Source organism: Lampetra planeri, chromosome 18 (genome assembly GCF_965212315.1).
Source record: "Lampetra planeri chromosome 18, kcLamPlan1.2.h2, whole genome shotgun sequence".
NCBI lineage: Eukaryota > Metazoa > Chordata > Hyperoartia > Petromyzontiformes > Petromyzontidae > Lampetra > Lampetra planeri.
In genome coordinates this window covers 6,011,538-6,030,637 of record NC_136124.1, presented here as the reverse complement: position 1 = coordinate 6,030,637, position 19,100 = coordinate 6,011,538, and the positions used below count along the sequence as shown (strand labels likewise).

General features: G+C 52.1%; 1 protein-coding gene and 1 long non-coding RNA gene across 2 annotated transcripts; one reads left to right on the top strand and one right to left on the bottom strand.

Moving 5' to 3' along the window:
• Window positions 1–11,035: 11,035 nt before the first annotated feature.
• On the top strand, window positions 11,036–13,837 carry LOC144723542 (uncharacterized). The gene is made up of 3 exons (XR_013586216.1): window positions 11,036–11,188; window positions 12,981–13,095; window positions 13,751–13,837. It is a non-coding gene; the product is annotated as an uncharacterized LOC144723542 (long non-coding RNA).
• Window positions 13,838–13,857: 20 nt separating this feature from the next.
• On the bottom strand, window positions 13,858–17,143 carry LOC144723715 (homeobox protein Nkx-2.4-like). The gene is made up of 2 exons (XM_078602655.1): window positions 16,603–17,143; window positions 13,858–15,497 (listed from the first exon to the last, which is right to left on the bottom strand). The coding sequence occupies exons 1-2, from the start codon at window positions 17,102–17,104 to the stop codon at window positions 14,755–14,757; spliced, it is 1,245 nt and encodes a 414-aa protein (XP_078458781.1). The 5' UTR covers window positions 17,105–17,143; the 3' UTR covers window positions 13,858–14,754.
• Window positions 17,144–19,100: the final 1,957 nt, after the last annotated feature.

The following is a 19,100-nucleotide window of genomic DNA, read 5'->3' as shown; positions in this document are numbered from 1 at the left end:
AAGAGCTATATAGCTCAGCGGGCCTTACCTAGTAAAAAAAATTTGTTTAAGAGTTTAATATACGACAGGCGACGTTTCGGGCAATGGCCCTTAATCGATGTCATTTGCTCTTGCAATTCTGTAACTCCGCGTAAGGTAGCGTTGCTCCGAGCCGACGGCAGAGTTAAAAAAAAACCCAGCCGAGTTTGTTTTGTTCGTGTCAAACGGACACGGGAAAGCGAAAGGGAACACGGTTCTTGTTACACTTTGAGTACACGGTGGGAAATCAACCGTGTGGCTCTTCAGAGCGACATTGATGTAGGCCCATGGACATAGGCGGTGTTATATCTGAAACAAAGACACGATCCCCCGTGTAGCCTTAACAGACTGTGGGGGCAAGTGCTGTTAGCGAGCACCTATGAAGGCCCGGACGGTGCATGAGGGGGTGGGTGGCAAGCAACACGCCCGACCGCCTTTGTCTTCCCAGTGGCGATGTTTACTACACACCTCACCAGGTACTCATTTGAGGCTGAGTCGACCTAGGGGAGGCTCATGACCGGATTAGATAATCGCTGCTGGTGTTTGGCCGTGAGCGGGAATCGAACTCGTGTCGCCGGGTTCGTAGCGCAGCGCGCTAACAGCTGCACTACCGCTCCCCTACACAAAGACACACACACCCCATGTGCAAAGGTAAAGATTCCCAGTGTAGCCTTCGCAGGTTAATGTGTGCTGTTAGCGAGCACCAATTAATGCCAGCACGGTACACACGAAGGGATTTGGTCGTCAATAACCACGTTGCGGCCGCCTTTGTCTCCCCAGTGTTGATGTTAAACAACACCACATCAGGTGCTCGCTTAAGGCCCGAGTCCACCGACGGGAAAGTCTCGACACCGGTTCGTTTGTATGCATGTTGAACTTCTTTCGCGCCGTACGTCGCCCACCGTGCTAATCGGAGGGGTTTACGGGTCGCGAGCGGGAATCTAACACGATGTGCCCCGTTTCGCAGCATCGTGGCGCCCGACGCTCCACCAGCGCTCCCCATACACAGACGTGTGTGGACGCTGGATAGACCCACTCCCACTCGGTGGAGGTCGTCGTGATGACGAGTGGGATGATGATGATGACGATGATGATTAGATTACGTTGATGGATGAAGATGAACAATGGTGATTTTTTAAATGGACGTTGACGAAAACATTAAAAAGTAAAAAATCACGACGTTTCGGAGGCAACACAAGCTTCCGTCTTCAGGTGGTACCGTCACAGCCACGACAGCTGTATCAAGTAAGTTACTTGTGTTGCCTCCGAAACGTCGTGATTTTTATTTGTATTTTATTTTACTTTTTAATGTTTTCACCTACGTGACTTTACCGAAAAAAAACCCTAAGAATTTGAATCATTGCAGTCACGAAAGCTTCAAATCTAGAATTAATGGACGTTGACGGTTCATTGACAATGATGCTGATGATGATTTGATCATCTCGTGTGCTGGTTGGAATGTTGACATCGGAGGGTTGAGTGAAGGCCCTTTGATTCGCAAACTCAGCAGCACCGTAGACCCCCAACCCTCCCAGACAGGAGCCGCAATGAAGATCCGATGAAGGAACAAACCTCTGGGATCTCGCTACTGTCCGTGCTAGCAACGTCAACCACCACCACCGCCATCACACGTGGAGGAGGAGGAGCAGGAAGGACATTTCCTCCACGAGTTAAACGATTTTGGGACTCCACCACCGAACTCGGAATGCACCGAGGTGCCAAAACCATCAGGTGGCACATCACCGATGGCTCCGTCAATATCCACAATTCGACTGTGGCGCTATCATCAAATGTGCACGTCATCGTCATTGGTAGCAGCAGAATCATCAGCAGCAGCTGTTGACATATCAATCGAGATGGGGGCCCATTATGTCCCCAGCGCTGGTAAAAGGACTGATAACACTCAATTTGTGCATTCGCCAACACCAAAGACAAAGATCCCCCGTATAGCCTTAACAGACTATTGGGGAAAGTGCTGCTAGCGAGACCTATAAAGGCCGGAATGGCACACGAGGGGGTGGGTGGCCAGCACCACGCCCGACCGCCTTTGCCTCCCCAGTGGCGATGTTTACACACTGCACACCAGGTACTCCTTTGAGGCCGAGCCGACTTAGGGGAGGTCCAGGGAATCGAACTCCGGTCGCCGGGTTTCGAAGCGTAGCACGCTAACCACAACGCCACCGCTCCACCCATCACCACCGCCGCCACTCTCAGCCTACAATTAATCAGCCGTGCCAATTTTCCGCAATCGTTCTTTTTTTTTATACCCTCCATGCGAGCAATCAATCAATGGTATCATATTTCTCTCGCCACTTCACGAGCATAATGCGCGGCAAGACTGAGAGCGACGCGCGGATGATATTGCGGCTGGCTACTAAATAAATAAACAAACAAATGCACCGTCTCTCACGGTGCGTTGTGAACAAACACGTAGACGGCCATTTGGTGCAGACGCGTTGTCGAGCACAAAACAATCTATTAAGTGGAAAAAATGTGAACAATATAGTTGTTTTTTTTATCTGTATACAGGGTGCTTCAAAAAAAAATGTTCGCACTTAGAAGTAACGATCGTTTTCAATGGAAAAAGAACGGATATTAATGCACTGTTACATGATAACAAATGTATGTTTAACAGCTTGAAAAGTCGCAGAGTCTCCAATTGTTTCGCCACCATTGTCAACGCATTGCCTGGAATCTTCTCCAGGTGGTCTCCAGAGCCTGGGAGGCACATTTCTTGCGGTATTGTTGCAAATTCTACATTTTTAGCCTGCCCATAACATCACGGTTGCTAGTGTTGATTCTTTTCTCACTCAATCGGGTGAGGCTAAGCCTAAAGTTTAGCATCTTCTCTCTCCATCTCTCTCGAGTCTCGTGATACAACACCGACATGTAGCCCCCCCATCCCCCCCGTAATCAGTGGACCGAGTAATTCGCCTGTCGTGGAGTGTGACGATAAATCCGATAGAAAGTTGGACTCGTATCGGGCCTAATTTTGGAGATTAAGACAGACGGTTGGGGCAAGTGCTGGAACGGCGAGCACCTTTGAAAGCCGGGGGGACGGCACGAGGGGGAGGCCACCAACACCACGCCCGGCCGCCTTTGTCTCTCCAGTGCTGATGTTTACACGTCATACCGAGCCGACCTAGGAGAGGTCCAGGATCGGTTCGGACACGCGTCGCCAGTATTTGCGGCGGTGAGCGGGAAATCGAACTCGGGTCGCCGGGTTCGTAACGCAGCGTGCTAACAACTACACTACCGCTCCTCTAAGATACACACACATATATATATACAGTACACACAGTATATATTTGTCAAGATAGATATATGGATACACTCAGAGGCTTCTTATGGAGTCGCTTCGTCAGTTGAACGCGCGAGTGTATATTATCGTCTGCTGCGTTCCGTAAGTGACGCATCAACTTTTATTTTTATTATTTTATTATTTCCCTTCTACGTGACTTTACCGAAAGAACCAAGAAGATGAACTTTGGTACAGGTAATTAGCGAGCGCGTACAATGTTCAATAATGGCCGCAAAAATGCGGTCCACGTGGCATGGACAGCTTCGTTTCTACTAACGCGGCTTTGGACGGATTTGTGCAACGCAAATTTGAGTCCCACATTAATGACCGCGAGACACGTAGGCCGGTGTCATGAGATGTCGTCTGTCTGCCGTGGATAAGGGTTATTGCCCGAAACGTCGGGGCACCACGGCGGCGGGATGTTAACGCCTGCTGTCGCTGCTGCTGTATATTTGAAGTTTGCATAGCAGCAATATCCCCGCGGTCGCGTGGATTTTTCTCCGGATGCTACGATGTTTTCCCTCCACAATGAGAATCAACAACACACGCGTTTAGAGTATGTGGCTGCTCTAAATGTGCTCACACGATAAGCCACTTGGTTGAGCTATCATTTGTGGCCAGGTCGCTTCTGAAAAAGAACTATACAGCTCAGTGGGCTTTACCTGGTAAATTACAAATAAAAGTTTAGTTTGTTTTTTTGTTTTACTTTATATAAATGAATATACATCTTTTTTTTTCAGGGCGATGTTATCCACAGATGTGTCGAGTTGCTTTGCTATCCCCGTGCCCTGTGCAAGCCCCGCCAACGCAGTTCCACTCGAAAGTAATGCAGCCATCGGATGGTGAAGATGAACACACGGGATCTCACCTGGCGTGTCGCGCTCATGTGTTGTGTAAATGCAGACGCCCGGGGGGGGGGGGGGGGGACAACACCCCCCCCCCACCTCCTTCAAGACGCAAACATCGCAGCCTCCTCCTGGCTTTGCCATTCCTCCTCCAAGTCACCGGCGGTGGGAGCCATCGACCGCATCGGGACATCACCGGCAGGCCGATTTCTGCTGCTCAACGACACGAGCCAAAGCGTCTCGTACGGATGTGGCCATGCAACCCAAACTATTGACCACATTACTCAGCCCAGAGACACGTAAATCACATATAGAGACTCATAACGATACTCAAAGATGCATATACTCGTAGCGATGCATGCATATACATACTCGAAGATCAATCAAGACTCATAGAGCTATATAGAGACCCGTAGACATACACTAATAACACGCCACAGTAGTAGTATTAGTAGTGTAATTGTTGCAAAGAATCCCGATGGACCACAGTAAACCAGTGGTCTTCACTCCCCATAGAGATGCATAGAAACCCGTAGAGATACACTAATAACACGCCACAGTAGTAGTATTAGTAGTGTAATTGTTGCTAAGAATCCCGATGAACCACAGTAAACCAGTGGTCTTCGCTCCCCATAGAGATGCATAGAGACCCGTAGAGATACATTAATAACACGCCACAATATTAGTATTAGTAGTGTAATTGTTGATAAGAATCCCGATGGACCACAGTAAACCAGTGGTCTTCGCTCCCCATAGAGATGCATATAGACCCATAGAGATACATTAATAACACGCCACAGTAGTAGTATTAGTAGTGTAATTGTTGCTAAGAATCCCGATGGACCACAGTAAACCAGTGGTCTTCGCTCCCCATAGAGATGCATATAGACCCATAGAGATACATTAATAACACGCCACAGTAGTAGTATTAGTAGTGTAATTGTTGCTAAGAATCCCGATGGACCACAGTAAACCAGTGGTCTTCGCTCCCCATAGAGATGCATAGAGACCCGTAGAGATACATTAATAACACGCCACAGTAGTAGTATTAGTAGTGTAATTGTTGCTAAGAATCCCGATGGACCACAGTAAACCAGTGGTCTTCACTCCCCATAGGAGATACATAGAGACCCATAGAGATGCATATATACATTAAACACCAGTCAAGTAGTTTGATTTGGCCATCCAAAACAAACTTACGACTAAATTCGTAAACCACTGCGGTCTGACCTCCTTTGACGGGGGAGAAACAGCAAAACGACACGAATTCTCCCGTCTCTCTCCGTAAGCCTTCTCGTCGCGGCCCAACAGCAGCAGCAGCGGCAGCACAGACCTCGACATTGACAGCCAGCTCCTGGACATATGGCCATCATACACCAAGACTCGAGTAGAAATCCCGTGTGCCCGTTGTATAAAAGCGTAATTCCATTCCTGAAGCTGTTTGTGGAATAGTTTAACTCGGGATAACGCGCGCGCGCGTGTGTGTGTCATTGTGTTATTGTGCGCTGCAAAAGCTCTGATGGTAACATTGTGAAGCTCCGACGGTAACATTGCAAAGTCACATCCTGAACCCAACAACAAAAATAACAATAAATCACCAACATCAGCAGCGACGCGGCGCAACGACCAATGTTATAAACAGTCGGATATAATGGCCAAATATTGTACTAAGATCAACAAAGTTTCGGATAGCACTCTCAAGATATGATCGCTCGTTCAACATGACGGTGGACGTGTCGCGACTATATTACCAAGAAGACGTCGCCACAAAGTGTCTGTTCGTACAAGAAACGACAATTTACGTCCGCGGCGGACCAAACCTTACAACTGATATGACCTCCACGCACTTGTCTTTACAAACAAATACACTTATCGTGAAATAAGTTGGTGATTTTCTTTAAAAAGTTCACTTCATTGCAATACCCCGCTCAAAAAAAGCAACACGATAACCACGTAATACATAGATACAAAGACAGCCCCTATAACATTGAACAGACTGTTGGGGCAAGTGCTGCTAGCGAGCGCCTCTTAAGGCCGGCACGCCACGCGAAGGGTTGCGCCATCCGCACGACATCCGGCCGCGTTTGTCTCACCTCGTGGCGATAGTTTACATTTCGCACCAGGTACACATTTGAGGTCGAGTCGACTTAAGGGAGGCCCAGCACAGATGTGGATAACAGTCACATATTGCCGTGAGAGGTCGCCGGGTTAGTAACGCAATGGCACTAACCGTGACGCTACTGCTCCACACAAAGACACAAATTGCCCCGTGTAGCCTTCAACAGGCTACAAGCATATACATACACATTACTATACAGACGGTTTGGGGGAAGCCTTCATCCAGCAGTGGACGGATCATGGAAACCCCTTTCCTTCAGATATTAGGAAGCCACAGGAGCGATGGACTTTTAAATCGAGATTGCAAACTCATTTCTTTACAACTGTTGTTTGCGTTTAGTTCGTTGTCCTTCCGCCGCACCTCCGATGAGCACGCTTGGCTACGTACGGTGCGAAAGAAATTCAACGTACCCTCCACACACACGTACGTGACAACTTCTGCCGATACACGGACACCAACTTCAGCACACGCATCACATCATCACCCCGCACAGGCAGCGGCGACCTTCGGCTGGTCACCGCGGAGAAGCAACAGGGCAGAGGACTCGAGAAGAGGCTCGTCCAACAGTGGACTGGTCATGGCTCACGACGACGACGATGAATGATGATGATGAGAATCCTCCACAGTCAAAGGCGAACACTTACCGATGGCAGGCGGCTGCATCGTTTGATCGCAACGTAGCAGCCTCCGTGAGGTCGAGTCCGGTACCGGCTGTTTGGTGTTGCTGCTGCTGCTGGTGGTGGTGGATGTTGTTGTTGTGGTTGTTGTTGTTGTCGATGTTGTGGAGTTCTCACGCCGAGTGGGCTCTCGGCCCCGGCACATTGCTGTGGAGTGGTCACGTCCACAGCGATTCCGCTCTTTTTATCGGAAGCTGTGCCCCGTTTTTGAGACGTCTATTTTTATGTGTCGATCTCTGACTTGTTTATTTCTGTGTGTGTATATAGCCCATCATTGCCTAGCCTGGCATTGCCTAGCCTGTCATTGCCTAGCCTATCATTGCCTAGCCTATCATTGCCTAGCCTATCATTGCCTAGCCTATCATTGCCTAGCCTATCATTGCCTAGCCTATCATTGCCTAGCCTACCATTGCCTCGTCTACCATTGCCTCGTCTACCATTGCCTAGCCTATCATTGCCTAGCCTATCATTGCCTAGCCTATCATTGCCTAGCCTATCATTGCCTAGCCTATCATTGCCTAGCCTATCATTGCCTAGCCTATCATTGCCTAGCCTATCATTGCCTAGCCTATCATTGCCTAGCCTATCATTGCCTAGCCTATCATTGCCTAGCCTATCATTGCCTAGCCTATCATTGCCTAGCCTATCATTGCCTAGCCTACCATTGCCTAGCCTACCATTGCCTAGCCTACCATTGCCTAGCCTACCATTGCCTAGCCTACCATTGCCTAGCCTATCATTGCCTAGCCTATCATTGCCTAGCCTACCATTGCCTAGCCTACCATTGCCTAGCCTACCATTGCCTAGCCTACCATTGCCTAGCCTATCATTGCCTAGCCTATCATTGCCTAGCCTATCATTGCCTAGCCTATCATTGCCTAGCCTACCATTGCCTAGCCTACCATTGCCTAGCCTATCATTGCCTAGTCTATCATTGCCTAGCCTATCATTGCCTAGCCTACCATTGCCTAGCCTACCATTGCCTAGCCTACCATTGCCTAGCCTATCATTGCCTAGCCTATCATTGCCTAGTCTATCTGTATGTAGTGTATCTGCATTGCCAGTCTAGCTCGGTAGTTAACGCTGTTTAAACGAATAACTTATTTCTCTAGAATCTTTAAACTACTTCCACCACATGTTTGCACACTCGCGTAACCGATACGGGTCAGATAATTACCTCTGGGAAGTTTGTCTGGACTACGTAAATATATACACACACACAGCCTGTGTAAATATATAACTGTAAAAAAATCGTCTTATACAGTATTAGGACATTATTTGTATAAAATAAGTATAATTTCCTTCGCCACCCTCCGATAATCATCGACTTAGCAAGTTGAGTTCAACTGCTGCTCTGTAACATCACTCGCCATGTTATCGTCGGGACATCGTCATCGCCCAAATCGATAACAACAATCATGATGATTTACAACTCTTTTGGCGAGTCAAAATACTTCTGGACAAAGGCCTCCCCCCTACCACTCTACCCTAACATACAACCTACCCTACCACACCCTTTCCCTACCACCCCATTCTACCACCCTACCACACCACACTACCCTAAGCCTACCACCCTACCCTACACCACACCACTCTATCACCCTACCATACCACCCTACAACACACCACTCTACCACCCTACCACACCACCCTAACCTACCACACCACTCCACACCACCCCACCCTACCCCACCCCACCACACCACCCCACCCTACCCCACCACACCACCCTACCACACCACGCCACCACGCTTTGCCAGGCGCGAGTTGGCCATACTTCGCCACTCTGTCCAGTGCGGCGTTAGGCTCAAGCAGTGGGGGGGGGGGACCTTGAGAGCGTCAGTGGCCACTCGGGCGGTGTTCAGCCCCCGGCCTGGAGCCGAGCTCGCACCGCTCGCCACTGTCTCTCGCGGTCTCGGGGCGCTAACCGAAGCGCCACCGCTCTACGCGTCCTCTGTCTTGGGCCCGTGACATTGTTAAAGATAACGTGATCGCACGCAGTGTTTCGTGCTAATTCGGGCGACCTGTTGATTGGTTGATTGCACCGATTGTGTGAATTGCAAGAGTAGATTATAATTACATCGGAAATTGAATGCGGCCCCGGTGCCGACTTTGATTAAGTCAATGACATTGTGACCTTAAAACAAACAACATCTAATGGGCGACGTTTCGGGGCAACTGGCCTTTCTTCGTAGCACATCGCTCGTCGAGTTTGAACATATTTCTCAACAAAAACATCACCTACGATGTTGTTGTTTTTTTATGTGAAGGTCCCAGTGAGTGCTATTGACACTGGCGTCAAGTTTGTTCGCCATTCACGCCTGCCGGTGTTCACCACTGCGCCGCAACGCAGCCGTGCAGCTGCGCTCAGCATCGCCAGATTATTTCGATATCTGGCGATGCTTGAACGCAGCGCAGATATCAAAAACTAAATTTCGTTCGACTCTTGACGACGAAATAGTCGAGACAATTTCCGCGTATCCCGAGATCGGCCCCCTCCGTCAACAGCAATGACATCCCCAATAATTGTAACTCGCAACACCGATGAGATCAGTCTAAATCAGACGGCCGTCACGTGAACCGAGATCGCACCGCCGGTTAGATGAATCGAAATCGCACGCTGATATAATTATAGATTAACGAAGACAAAGGCAAAGATACCCCGCACAGACTTCACAGACTGTTGGGGCAAGCGCCGTTTGGTTTGCGAGCAGCACCTACCAAGGCCCGGACGGTACACTAAGTGGCGGGTGGCCAACGCCACGAGCGGCCGCACCAAGCACTCATTTGAGGCCGAGTCGACCTAGAGGGAGGGCCCGGGACCGGTTCAGATAATCCGTCACCGGTGTTTTTGCCGTGAGCGCGAATCGAACTCGGGTGACCGGGTTGATACCATCCGCAATGAACCGCTCGGCAAAGTATATGATGCATACGCTCGGAGTTTGCAAATATATCCATCGAAAACATGTGTGTGTGTGTTTCATTGCTTAGTTAAATGTATAGACGCATACACGCAAGCGGTTGCTGGCACGGCGGCGCCAGGGTTTGGCGTCCTGCACCGCTAACATCAGTGGCGACTTGACATTCGAACCGCTCAGATGACCACAGTATAGGTATCTAAACTGCCGACGTCTCTGCTCCTAGCCTTCGACAACCCGCACTGAAACAGCGTGGTGAAGTATGGTCAGGCTGCAGCCAGTGATCGACACCGCTCGGGAAGGGTTTTATCCAATAGTGGATTGACAAAAAGCTATAAATCATCATCATCATCAATAATCGTTGTTACGATTATTGGTTGCGACGATGAGATACGAACGCGCAGCAATTAATTGGTACTAATCAACGCGTCGCACAAACCACCGGTAAGGCTCGCGTTACACCACGTGTCCGATTATCGCTTTAATTTATCGCGAATTAGTTTTAATGAAGTCGCCCGCAGGTAAACTTTCGATAGTTAGTTTTTTTTGTTTTAGCAAGTTCCGCCTGGCTAATTTAAAGCCCCTTAACCAGCTCGCCGCAAAACTGCTTCATTAACGACCGCGTCAAAGAATGCCAACATCGACCCCACGTTGGAGAAAGTTTACAGGGGGAAGTCTGCATCACGAAGACGGAGCGACGATTGTGATGATGACGATAACTGCAACATGTGCCAGCTTATTCCAACCACGAAGATAACGTTATTCCGCCGTATTGCCATAACAGGCTGTTGGGGCAAGTGCTGTTAGCGAGCACCTATGAAGGCCGGCACGGCACGGCACACGAGGGGGTGAGTGGCCAGCACCACGCGCGATCACCTTTGTCTCCCCACAAAACAAAGACAACGAAACCCCGTATAGCCGTAACAGACTGTTGGGGCAAGTGCTGTTAGCGAGCACCTATGAAGGTCGGCACGGCACGGCACACGAGGGGGTCGGTGGCCAGCACCATGCCCGACCGCCTTTGTCTCCCCAGTGGCGATGTTTACTACACACCGCACCAGGTACTCACTTGAGGCCGAGTCGACCTAGGGGAGGCCCAGGACCGGTTCAGACAATCGTCACCGGTGTAGGCCGTGAGCGAGAATCGAACTCGGATCGCCGGGTTCGTAGCGCAGCGCGCTAACCGCTACACGCGCGCACGCACACACACGCGCACGTGTTCACGACGGTACATTCCGACGGGACGAGGAGGCTTGCCAAACCGCGGAGTGGAGTTATTCGTGATGGCGATTCATGATTGAACAGATTTGGTGGGTATTTTGAGTTGTCGTTTGCCATGAATGGTTATTTCCGAACGATTTGCACGCGTGTGGCGCCGCGTCTTCGCCAGCCGTTCCGAACGACGTTGGTGCCAGCTTCTCGAAGCGAAGACGAAGAAGACGTTTCGACGCGAATGAACGAATGCACGTCGGCAAGAGCACCCACCACCCGTACGCGAAACGGAGCTGGCCACAGAACGCCTCCTGGGATCTATACAATTAGCCAAATATTGGACGGAGTGAACTAATGCAGAGAATCCTTTACCACGCACGAGACAAAGATCCCCCCCGTGTAGCGCTCGACAGACTTTTTGGGTGCTGTAAGCGAGCCGCGTCACCAATGAAGGTCGGCACGGCACACAGAGGGGGTGGCCAGCACCACGCTCGGCCACAACAAGGACAAAGATCCCCCGCGTAGCCTGAAGACTGAAGGGGCAAGTGCTGTTAGCGAGCAGCTACGAAGGCAGGCACGGCACACGAGGTGTTGGGTGGCCAGCACCACGCACGGCCGCCTTTGTCTCCCCAGTGGTGATGTTTTACACACCGCACCAGGTACTCATTTGAGGCCGAGTCTACCTAGGGGAGGCCCCGTAACAGTTCAGATAATTATAACGATTATAACCGTCACAGGTGTTGGCCGTGAGCGGGGATCGAACTCGGGAAGCCGGGTGTGTGGCGCAGTGCGCTAACCGCTGCACCACCGCTCCCCACACGCCCGGCCACACACCCTGACGCATGCACGCGCGTGGAGAGGCTTGTCACGAGGTAAATGACCTCAGGCATTAAACACAGCGAAGGGACGCGCAGCATCCTGAACGCACGCGCGCTCGCAAGTCCGCTCCTAAATCTGCACAACTACAAATTGACCGGAAAGTGAAAATTTGTTTGTTTATTGCATGGAGCAGCCCACCCCCACCTGCCTCCACCCCCCAAAAAAAATAAAGTCGCTAAAATCCAGATACAAATTAGCAAGTAATCAGTAGCACGTAGTTATGGGCCGGATTAGCCAAATTTAGGACAATCTCTAGGATGGAATTGGACGTGCAACGAAAACTTTTTGTTGTTGTGCGACATTTTTGACATTTCTAACTGCGTGGCCGTGCGGTGCGCGGAGCGTGGGACTCGCGTGTGTGATTTTTACTGTATGCGAGATATCTACTCGCGCTGTGTTTGCTCCTCGAAATTCCCATGGATTAGTGCAAACACGACGGGAGGGACAGCGGCCAGCAGACTGTGTGTGTGTGTGCTCGCTGGCACGCTCTCGCCGTGTGTTTTTAAAGGATGGGGACCGGAGCCGGCTCTGTTGTGAATGCCAATGCTTGTGTGAATTCTTCACTCTCTTCCTGTCAAAGCCGATGGTTCTATTCCGAGCGACTAGATGCCAATGTCGAGTGCTTGCTGCTGCTGCTGCTGGCAACGTCGAGAAGGCTTCAGCAGAGAGAGTTCGCGTCGTTTTGCTGTTCCTCCTCCTCCGTTGAAGGAGCTCAGACCGCAGTGGGTTTACTAATTAGTAGTCCACTGCTTGTTTTAGATGGCCACAATCAAACTACAGTGACTGGTATGTAATCTATCCCTATGTATCTCTATGAGCCTCTACGGGTCTCTATGTATCTCTATGAGTCTATATGGGTCTCTGTATGTTTATGAGCCTCTACGGGTCTCTGGGTATCTCTACGGGGTTACGAAATGGTCCATGTTTTGCGTTGCATGAACACTGTGGCTTGGCTGGAGGAGGGGTATTTGTATTCTCTACGATGGGACAATTTTACTTTCGTTTGCACAGATCGTGAAATTTGACGACGTGGAGTTTAAATCAGAATTCCAGGATCTCGGCGAGAGAGACGGTGGCAGATTTGGGGAGGTCTTCACCCAACGGATGGGTATTGCCGATGGCCAAGGTACCGTCATCACCAGGGCGATGATTTAAATCAGATCCACGTCTCCGCGCTGTCTTACAGGAAAGGGCTCCAAATATTATAACTTTATCTTTCTGCTCGATATAAATTTTTAAAATCCAGATTGAAAAGAAATGTCTTTAGAACTTTGCGGGATAAATCTTAATTTGGAGCTTTCGTGACTGCAGGGATTACTCTTTGGTTCTTTCGGTAAAGTCACGAATAAAGATAAAATAATAAATTAAATAATAGCATACTACGATGTTTCGATTGCAGCACAAGCAATCATCATCAGGTATAAAAGAAATAGCAACAAAAATCTAACCAGAAAACTATCGACAGACATATAAGCAGACAGATATCACAAAGATACACGGAGAGAGAAGTTGCCGATACGTGTTCTCTCTCTGTGTATCTTTGGGATATCTGTCTGCTCATATATCTGTCTATAGTTTTTTATGGTTAGATTTTTGTTGCTATTTTTTTATACCTGATGATGATTGCTTGTGTTGCAATCGAAACGTCGTAGTATGCTATTATTTGCGGGATAAGTTTGTCGTCCTTACCGCGCACCCCCGATTAGCACGGTTGGCTACGACGTGCGGTGCAAAAGAAGTTCAACGCACGTCCCTAATGTGTTTCTTTTGTTCCTGTGTAGAACTTAAACCCGTCGAAGCGGCGGCTAAAACTCGTGGGGGCGAAACAGCCGCTACGCGGCGACGAATAACCACAAATTAAACAAGACGTTTGAAAAATTGTCAATCGTTGCGTTGATAATTTATTTAAACTTTTTTTTTCACCCCTTCATCAGAAAATCCTATGCACAGGTTTCTATTTAACTTAAACAAAAAAAAAAACACATCGAGATTCAAATAATAATAATAATAAAGTGGATAAAACACAGCAGGGGACACCCCCCCCCCCCCCATTATTTAAACATCTACACTCGAGAACGAGAGCTCACGCACGTAGCAGAGAATGTCAGCCGTTTGGATCACACGCAGCGATCGTTTGCAGACGTCGACAGAAACCAAATATACATAACCAAGCGTCGCAGACCGTAACACGGGCGGGCTGGGCACTTGCACGTGCCTTCACGCTTAAGCTAGTGCATTTTAATTCATCGAGTGACAAAAAATATATATATGTAGACGTGTGTATATATATGTATAACGAACAGCAACACGAGTTGGTTGGGAGCGGTGGTCAATCTACAAGTGAGTATGTTCAGTATGGCACAGCGGAGCCCGCGCTCACAACTTTAATCCGGGCGATTGTCTTTCGGATTCTCTTCCCGGCTTCCCGGGGAATCTGTTCGACGACAACGACGACGACGACGATGATAAGGAGGAGCGTTAATTCGCCGCCTCCAAAGTTCCGCGACGCTCCCGAGTCGTCGTCGACGTCTTCCCCAACGGTAATCCTCCTCCTCCTCCTCGGGCGCCACCACGGTCCGGCACAAGCTACTACAAAATAAACGGCGCCAGCTTGGAACAAGTTGCACGTTTTTTATTTTTTTCCCCCACAACAGTCGGTCAAACCTGCTGCTGCTGCTGCCGTTGCCGCCGCCCGCGACGGTGTCCGTCACCGGTGCCCGTCGCCGGTGCCACCGCCGGTGCCAGCGCCGGTGCGACGGCGAGGCCGAGGGCCCACCCCGCCGGCTCACCACGTCCTGCCGTATAGGAGAGTGGAGCCCGCCGACATCACCATGTTGTACTCGGCCACCGGCGACGTCATGGACGCCATCGACGCCACGGCCGTGTGGAGGTCGGAGGGGCTGAGCGGCGCGTCCACCTGCACCAGCTCCACGCCCTGCTCCGTCTGCTGGATGAGCGACGAGGCGGTGCCGCCGCCCGATATGACGCCTCCCGCCCCTTGCTGCTGCTGCTGGTGCTGCTGCTGGTGGTGGTTGCTGTGGTTGTGGTGATGGCCCTGCTGCTGCTGCTGCTGCTGCTGGTGGTGGTTGGAAGTGCCCTGCGTGGAGACGCCGGTTCCGCCGGGGCACGGCTTGCCGTCCTTGACGAGCACCGGCACGGCGACGCGGCGCGGCGACTGCTGCTGCCCGCCGCCGCCGCCGGCGCCGTCCTGCTGCAGCTGCTGCGACACCTTGTCCTTGGCCTGGCGCTTCATCTTGTAGCGGTGGTTCTGGAACCAGATCTTGACCTGCGTCGGGGTGAGGTGGATCATGCTGGCCAGGTGCTCGCGCTCGGGCGCCGACAGGTACTTCTGCTGCTTGAAGCGGCGCTCCAGCTCATAGACCTGCGCCTGCGAGAAGAGCACCCGACGCTTGCGCCGCGGCGTCGAGACGAGCGGAGCCAGGACCTTGCCGGCGTCGCCGCCCATGCCTCCGTACGCGTTCATCCCTCCCATGTTCATGCCGGACGACGTGCTCATGAAACGCGAGACTGCGGAGGGCAGGCGGCGGGGAGATAGCGCGGGGGAGGAGAAGGGCCCGGGAGGCGACTGGTTAGGGCGCGACGCGGGCGGAAGGAATCGGAGCGAAAAACGTCTTTTACCGGAGCGTTCGGTGGGGAGAGGACGGCGCCCTTTCGGAAACGGGCTTGGAATTGCGCATGGGCGTCAGTCTTCACCCGGAGCCCGTGGCTAACCGGAGGTGCGAGAAAATTTCAACGCGCCCGCCCGCCCGCGTACGGACGGACGTTAGACGTAGTTTGTTGCGATAGCGCACCGGGTGGAACGTCCGTGTCGTCGCCACAATGACGTTTTGCGACGTGAACATGTGAGGCTGTGTTTGGTCTTTTTTAAACGGGCGAATCGTAGTATCTTGCGTACGCGCAGTTAATGGATGAGGTCTGCCAATGAGCTTGTTAATATACGTGCGTCAGAAATCATGAAACTTTCCAAAAGTTTCACACGAAAAACGACGCTGAGTGCAGAATCACAAAACACACACGCGCACGTGCGCGCACAGGACAAGATAAGGCAGAGATCCCCCGTGTAGCCTCAACAGACTTTTGGGGCAAGAGCTGTTAGCGAGCAACCTATGAAGGCCGGCACGGCACACGAGGGGGTGGGCGGACAGCACACGCCCGGCCGCCTTTGTCTCCTGAGTGGCGATGTTTACACACCGCACCAGGTGCTCATTTGAGTCGACCTAGGGGAGGCCCAGCACCGGTTCAGATAAATCGTTAATGGTGTTGGCCGTGAGCGGGAATGGAACTCGGGTCGCCGGGTTCGTAGCGCAGCGCGCTAACCGCTGCACCACCGCTCCCCCTTAAATTTAAAGCCCATAAAACTCACGCAAACGCGCACGCTCGCCAAAACAAAACTCGAGACGTCAATATTTCAGAAAAACAAAACTCGTCAGTGAGTGACATCTCTCCAACTCTCCCACCACCACCACAGCCAACACCACCACAGCCACCACCACCACAGCCACCACCACCACAGCCACCACAGCCACCACCACCACCACAGCCAACACCACCAGCACAGCCGCCGCCGCCACCGCCGCCGCCGCCAGGACTTCTCACTTACACTCGTACTCACTGGTGGAATATCTGGGATCGGCGTTGGCTCCGTACCACCCTCCTCCGGCGCCGGCTCCTCGCATGCCGTCCTGGTACGGCGGCAGCTCCCCCATGGCGGCGTGCACTCCGCCCAGCGCGCCGTTGCAGTACGCGGCACCGTTCATGTGGGCCGCGTGGGCCGCGTGGTGGTGGTGGTGGTGGTGCGGCAGCTGCGGCATGTGGTAGGCCGCCGCCGCCGCCGTCGCCGCGGACGTCGGAGCGCCCTGCTGCTGCTGCTGCTGCTGGGCCTGCGCGTGTCCCACGTGCATCGACTGGCCCACCAGCACGCCGCCGCCGCCGCTGATGTTGCCGATCACCGGCCCCGTCGACGCCGCGCGGTAGCCCGCGCCGCCGACGCCGCCCGCCCCGTGCATGCCCGAGTGGAGCGGCACCTCCATGGCCACCTTCCTGTAGCTCTCCTCCATCGGGCTGAGGATGTCTGTCACCGAGAAGGGAGTAGAATGCTTCGGGCTCATGGACATGGTTCAGTGGCGGAACAGGTAAATTTGCCCAGCGGCTCAGCCACGGCCCCCCTCTTCCCCCCCTCCGTGTTGGCTTTTCTTCTTATAGGCGCCCTCTCCCGCGATTGGCTGGAGCGGACGGCCCGGCCAGCGCTTATCTGCCCGTTTGTTTGAGTGCGGTTCTGTTGGACGGGGGGGGGGGATGGGGGCGGGGGATGGAGGAGAAGTGGGGGGGGGAGGTGGTTGCGGGTGGTGCGCAAGGGGGGGGGGTGGGGGGGTTAGTGGACAGGGGAAGGGGTAGTGGAGGGGGGTGGTGGTGGTAGTGGTGGGTGGTGGTGGTGGTGGCGGTTGTCGTGTTTAGCCACAGATTGGAGGCGGGGCACCGCCGCCGCCGTAGTCAACAATGGCAGCGCGAGAAGAACCGGGTCAACTCGGCTCCCACTGCCAGGCCACTCACTTTTGGCGGCCGTTTGGAAACCGCTGCCCCCCCCCCCCGCCGACCGGTCCCTGCGCCCCCGCTCCATGCTGGTCGCGGAGTCGTCGCGGCACGGCCGAACCTGGAGGCGAAACGCGGGAGGGGGGGGGAACAGAAGTTGGGTCGCGTGAGACTTGGGGCAGCGTACGCGGCCGGGTGAATAGTTTTACAATTCGAACAAAACTGGGTTCAAAAGTTTCATTTGCCGCACGAGCCCTTTTGAGATGGTCGCGCCAAAGCTAATTTATTCCCGGCCGCGGTGGCGATGGCAACGTTGCTTTGACGCACACGTACGTTCAGAAGTTGTCCAACGGTGCGTCACAATACCGCGATACGTTTCTTGTGATGTACGGCCTTCCTGCGGAGGTCTCCTCAGCGTCGGGGATTTCTGCGAAAATGTGGGAAATAAATGCGTAATTAAGTCCAGTTTTCAGACAAAAAAACTGAAATTTGCCACGTGATTACCAATTTTTTTAAACAAACACGCAAAATATAATTCGCCTTTGTAACATAACTGCTGCTCTATTCTCATATCACGGCGAATAAAGGAAGCCATGAGATCAATTTCTTCTGCACGACATTCTTAGCCATGAGGTATTTTGCAAAGAGACAAGAACACCCAGCCTGTATAGGCAGAAACCAGCGTGATTCGGCCTCCAAGTCTGTCATTAACAGTAAGATTAGTCCAAACGGACGTTTTGGCGGCACACCGGTGCAGCATAACAACACACTCACCGGTCCTCACAAAACAGTCTCGATGATGTCGCTGTTGTCGTTGAGTGAGCTGCAGACTCTGCATCAGAAGTTGAACTTAGATTCAGCAGCCACTTTCCCCATTCGAACGTGGCGGTTGTGACACCGCGAGTCGAAATATTTTGATGCCACCGACCGCCGAGGAATTATTCCGGAAATGAATCGAGGAACTGTTCGGCCAAGTCTGGGGCACCACGAGGAGTCAAATCTTGCCGCCTTTGGAACACGGAGCCAGCCAATCGTCGTCAGGGCTGGGTGCCGCTGTACGGCAACAGACCGTGAAGCTTCGTGTTCGGCTGCTCGTAAACTTTCGTGTTCCGACCGCTTCGACATCACGAGAACCGATTTTGACGCTTACTGACCGGGGTTGCGAATCGTGAGGATTTGAATATTTATTTACTAGCACCGCGCACTACCGGTGTGCCGCCAATACGTTCAAATGTTAGATCGTGAACCGCTATCTACAAACTGCGGAAATGACTCCGACAGCCTCGCGAGTATACCGTTCGGCACGACATCGAGTGTGGGGCGCACTCCGATGGAACCGAGACGATGCCACATTTGAACAGATCTTCATTCAAACTCAAAATACGGTGAGGGAGCGGCGACGTGAGCAGTGGTCGAGAGACTTTTATTGACGGACTCGCGGTGAAAGACCGCGGGGGGGCCACGTCAAACCCGGGAGACGGAGCGGCGAGCGGACATTGGCTCGTGCGAAAGAGCCCGGAGGTGCGTTGACATCACCGCGGCATCACGAGCGATGGAAACAGCTTCACGCAGTGGGCGAGG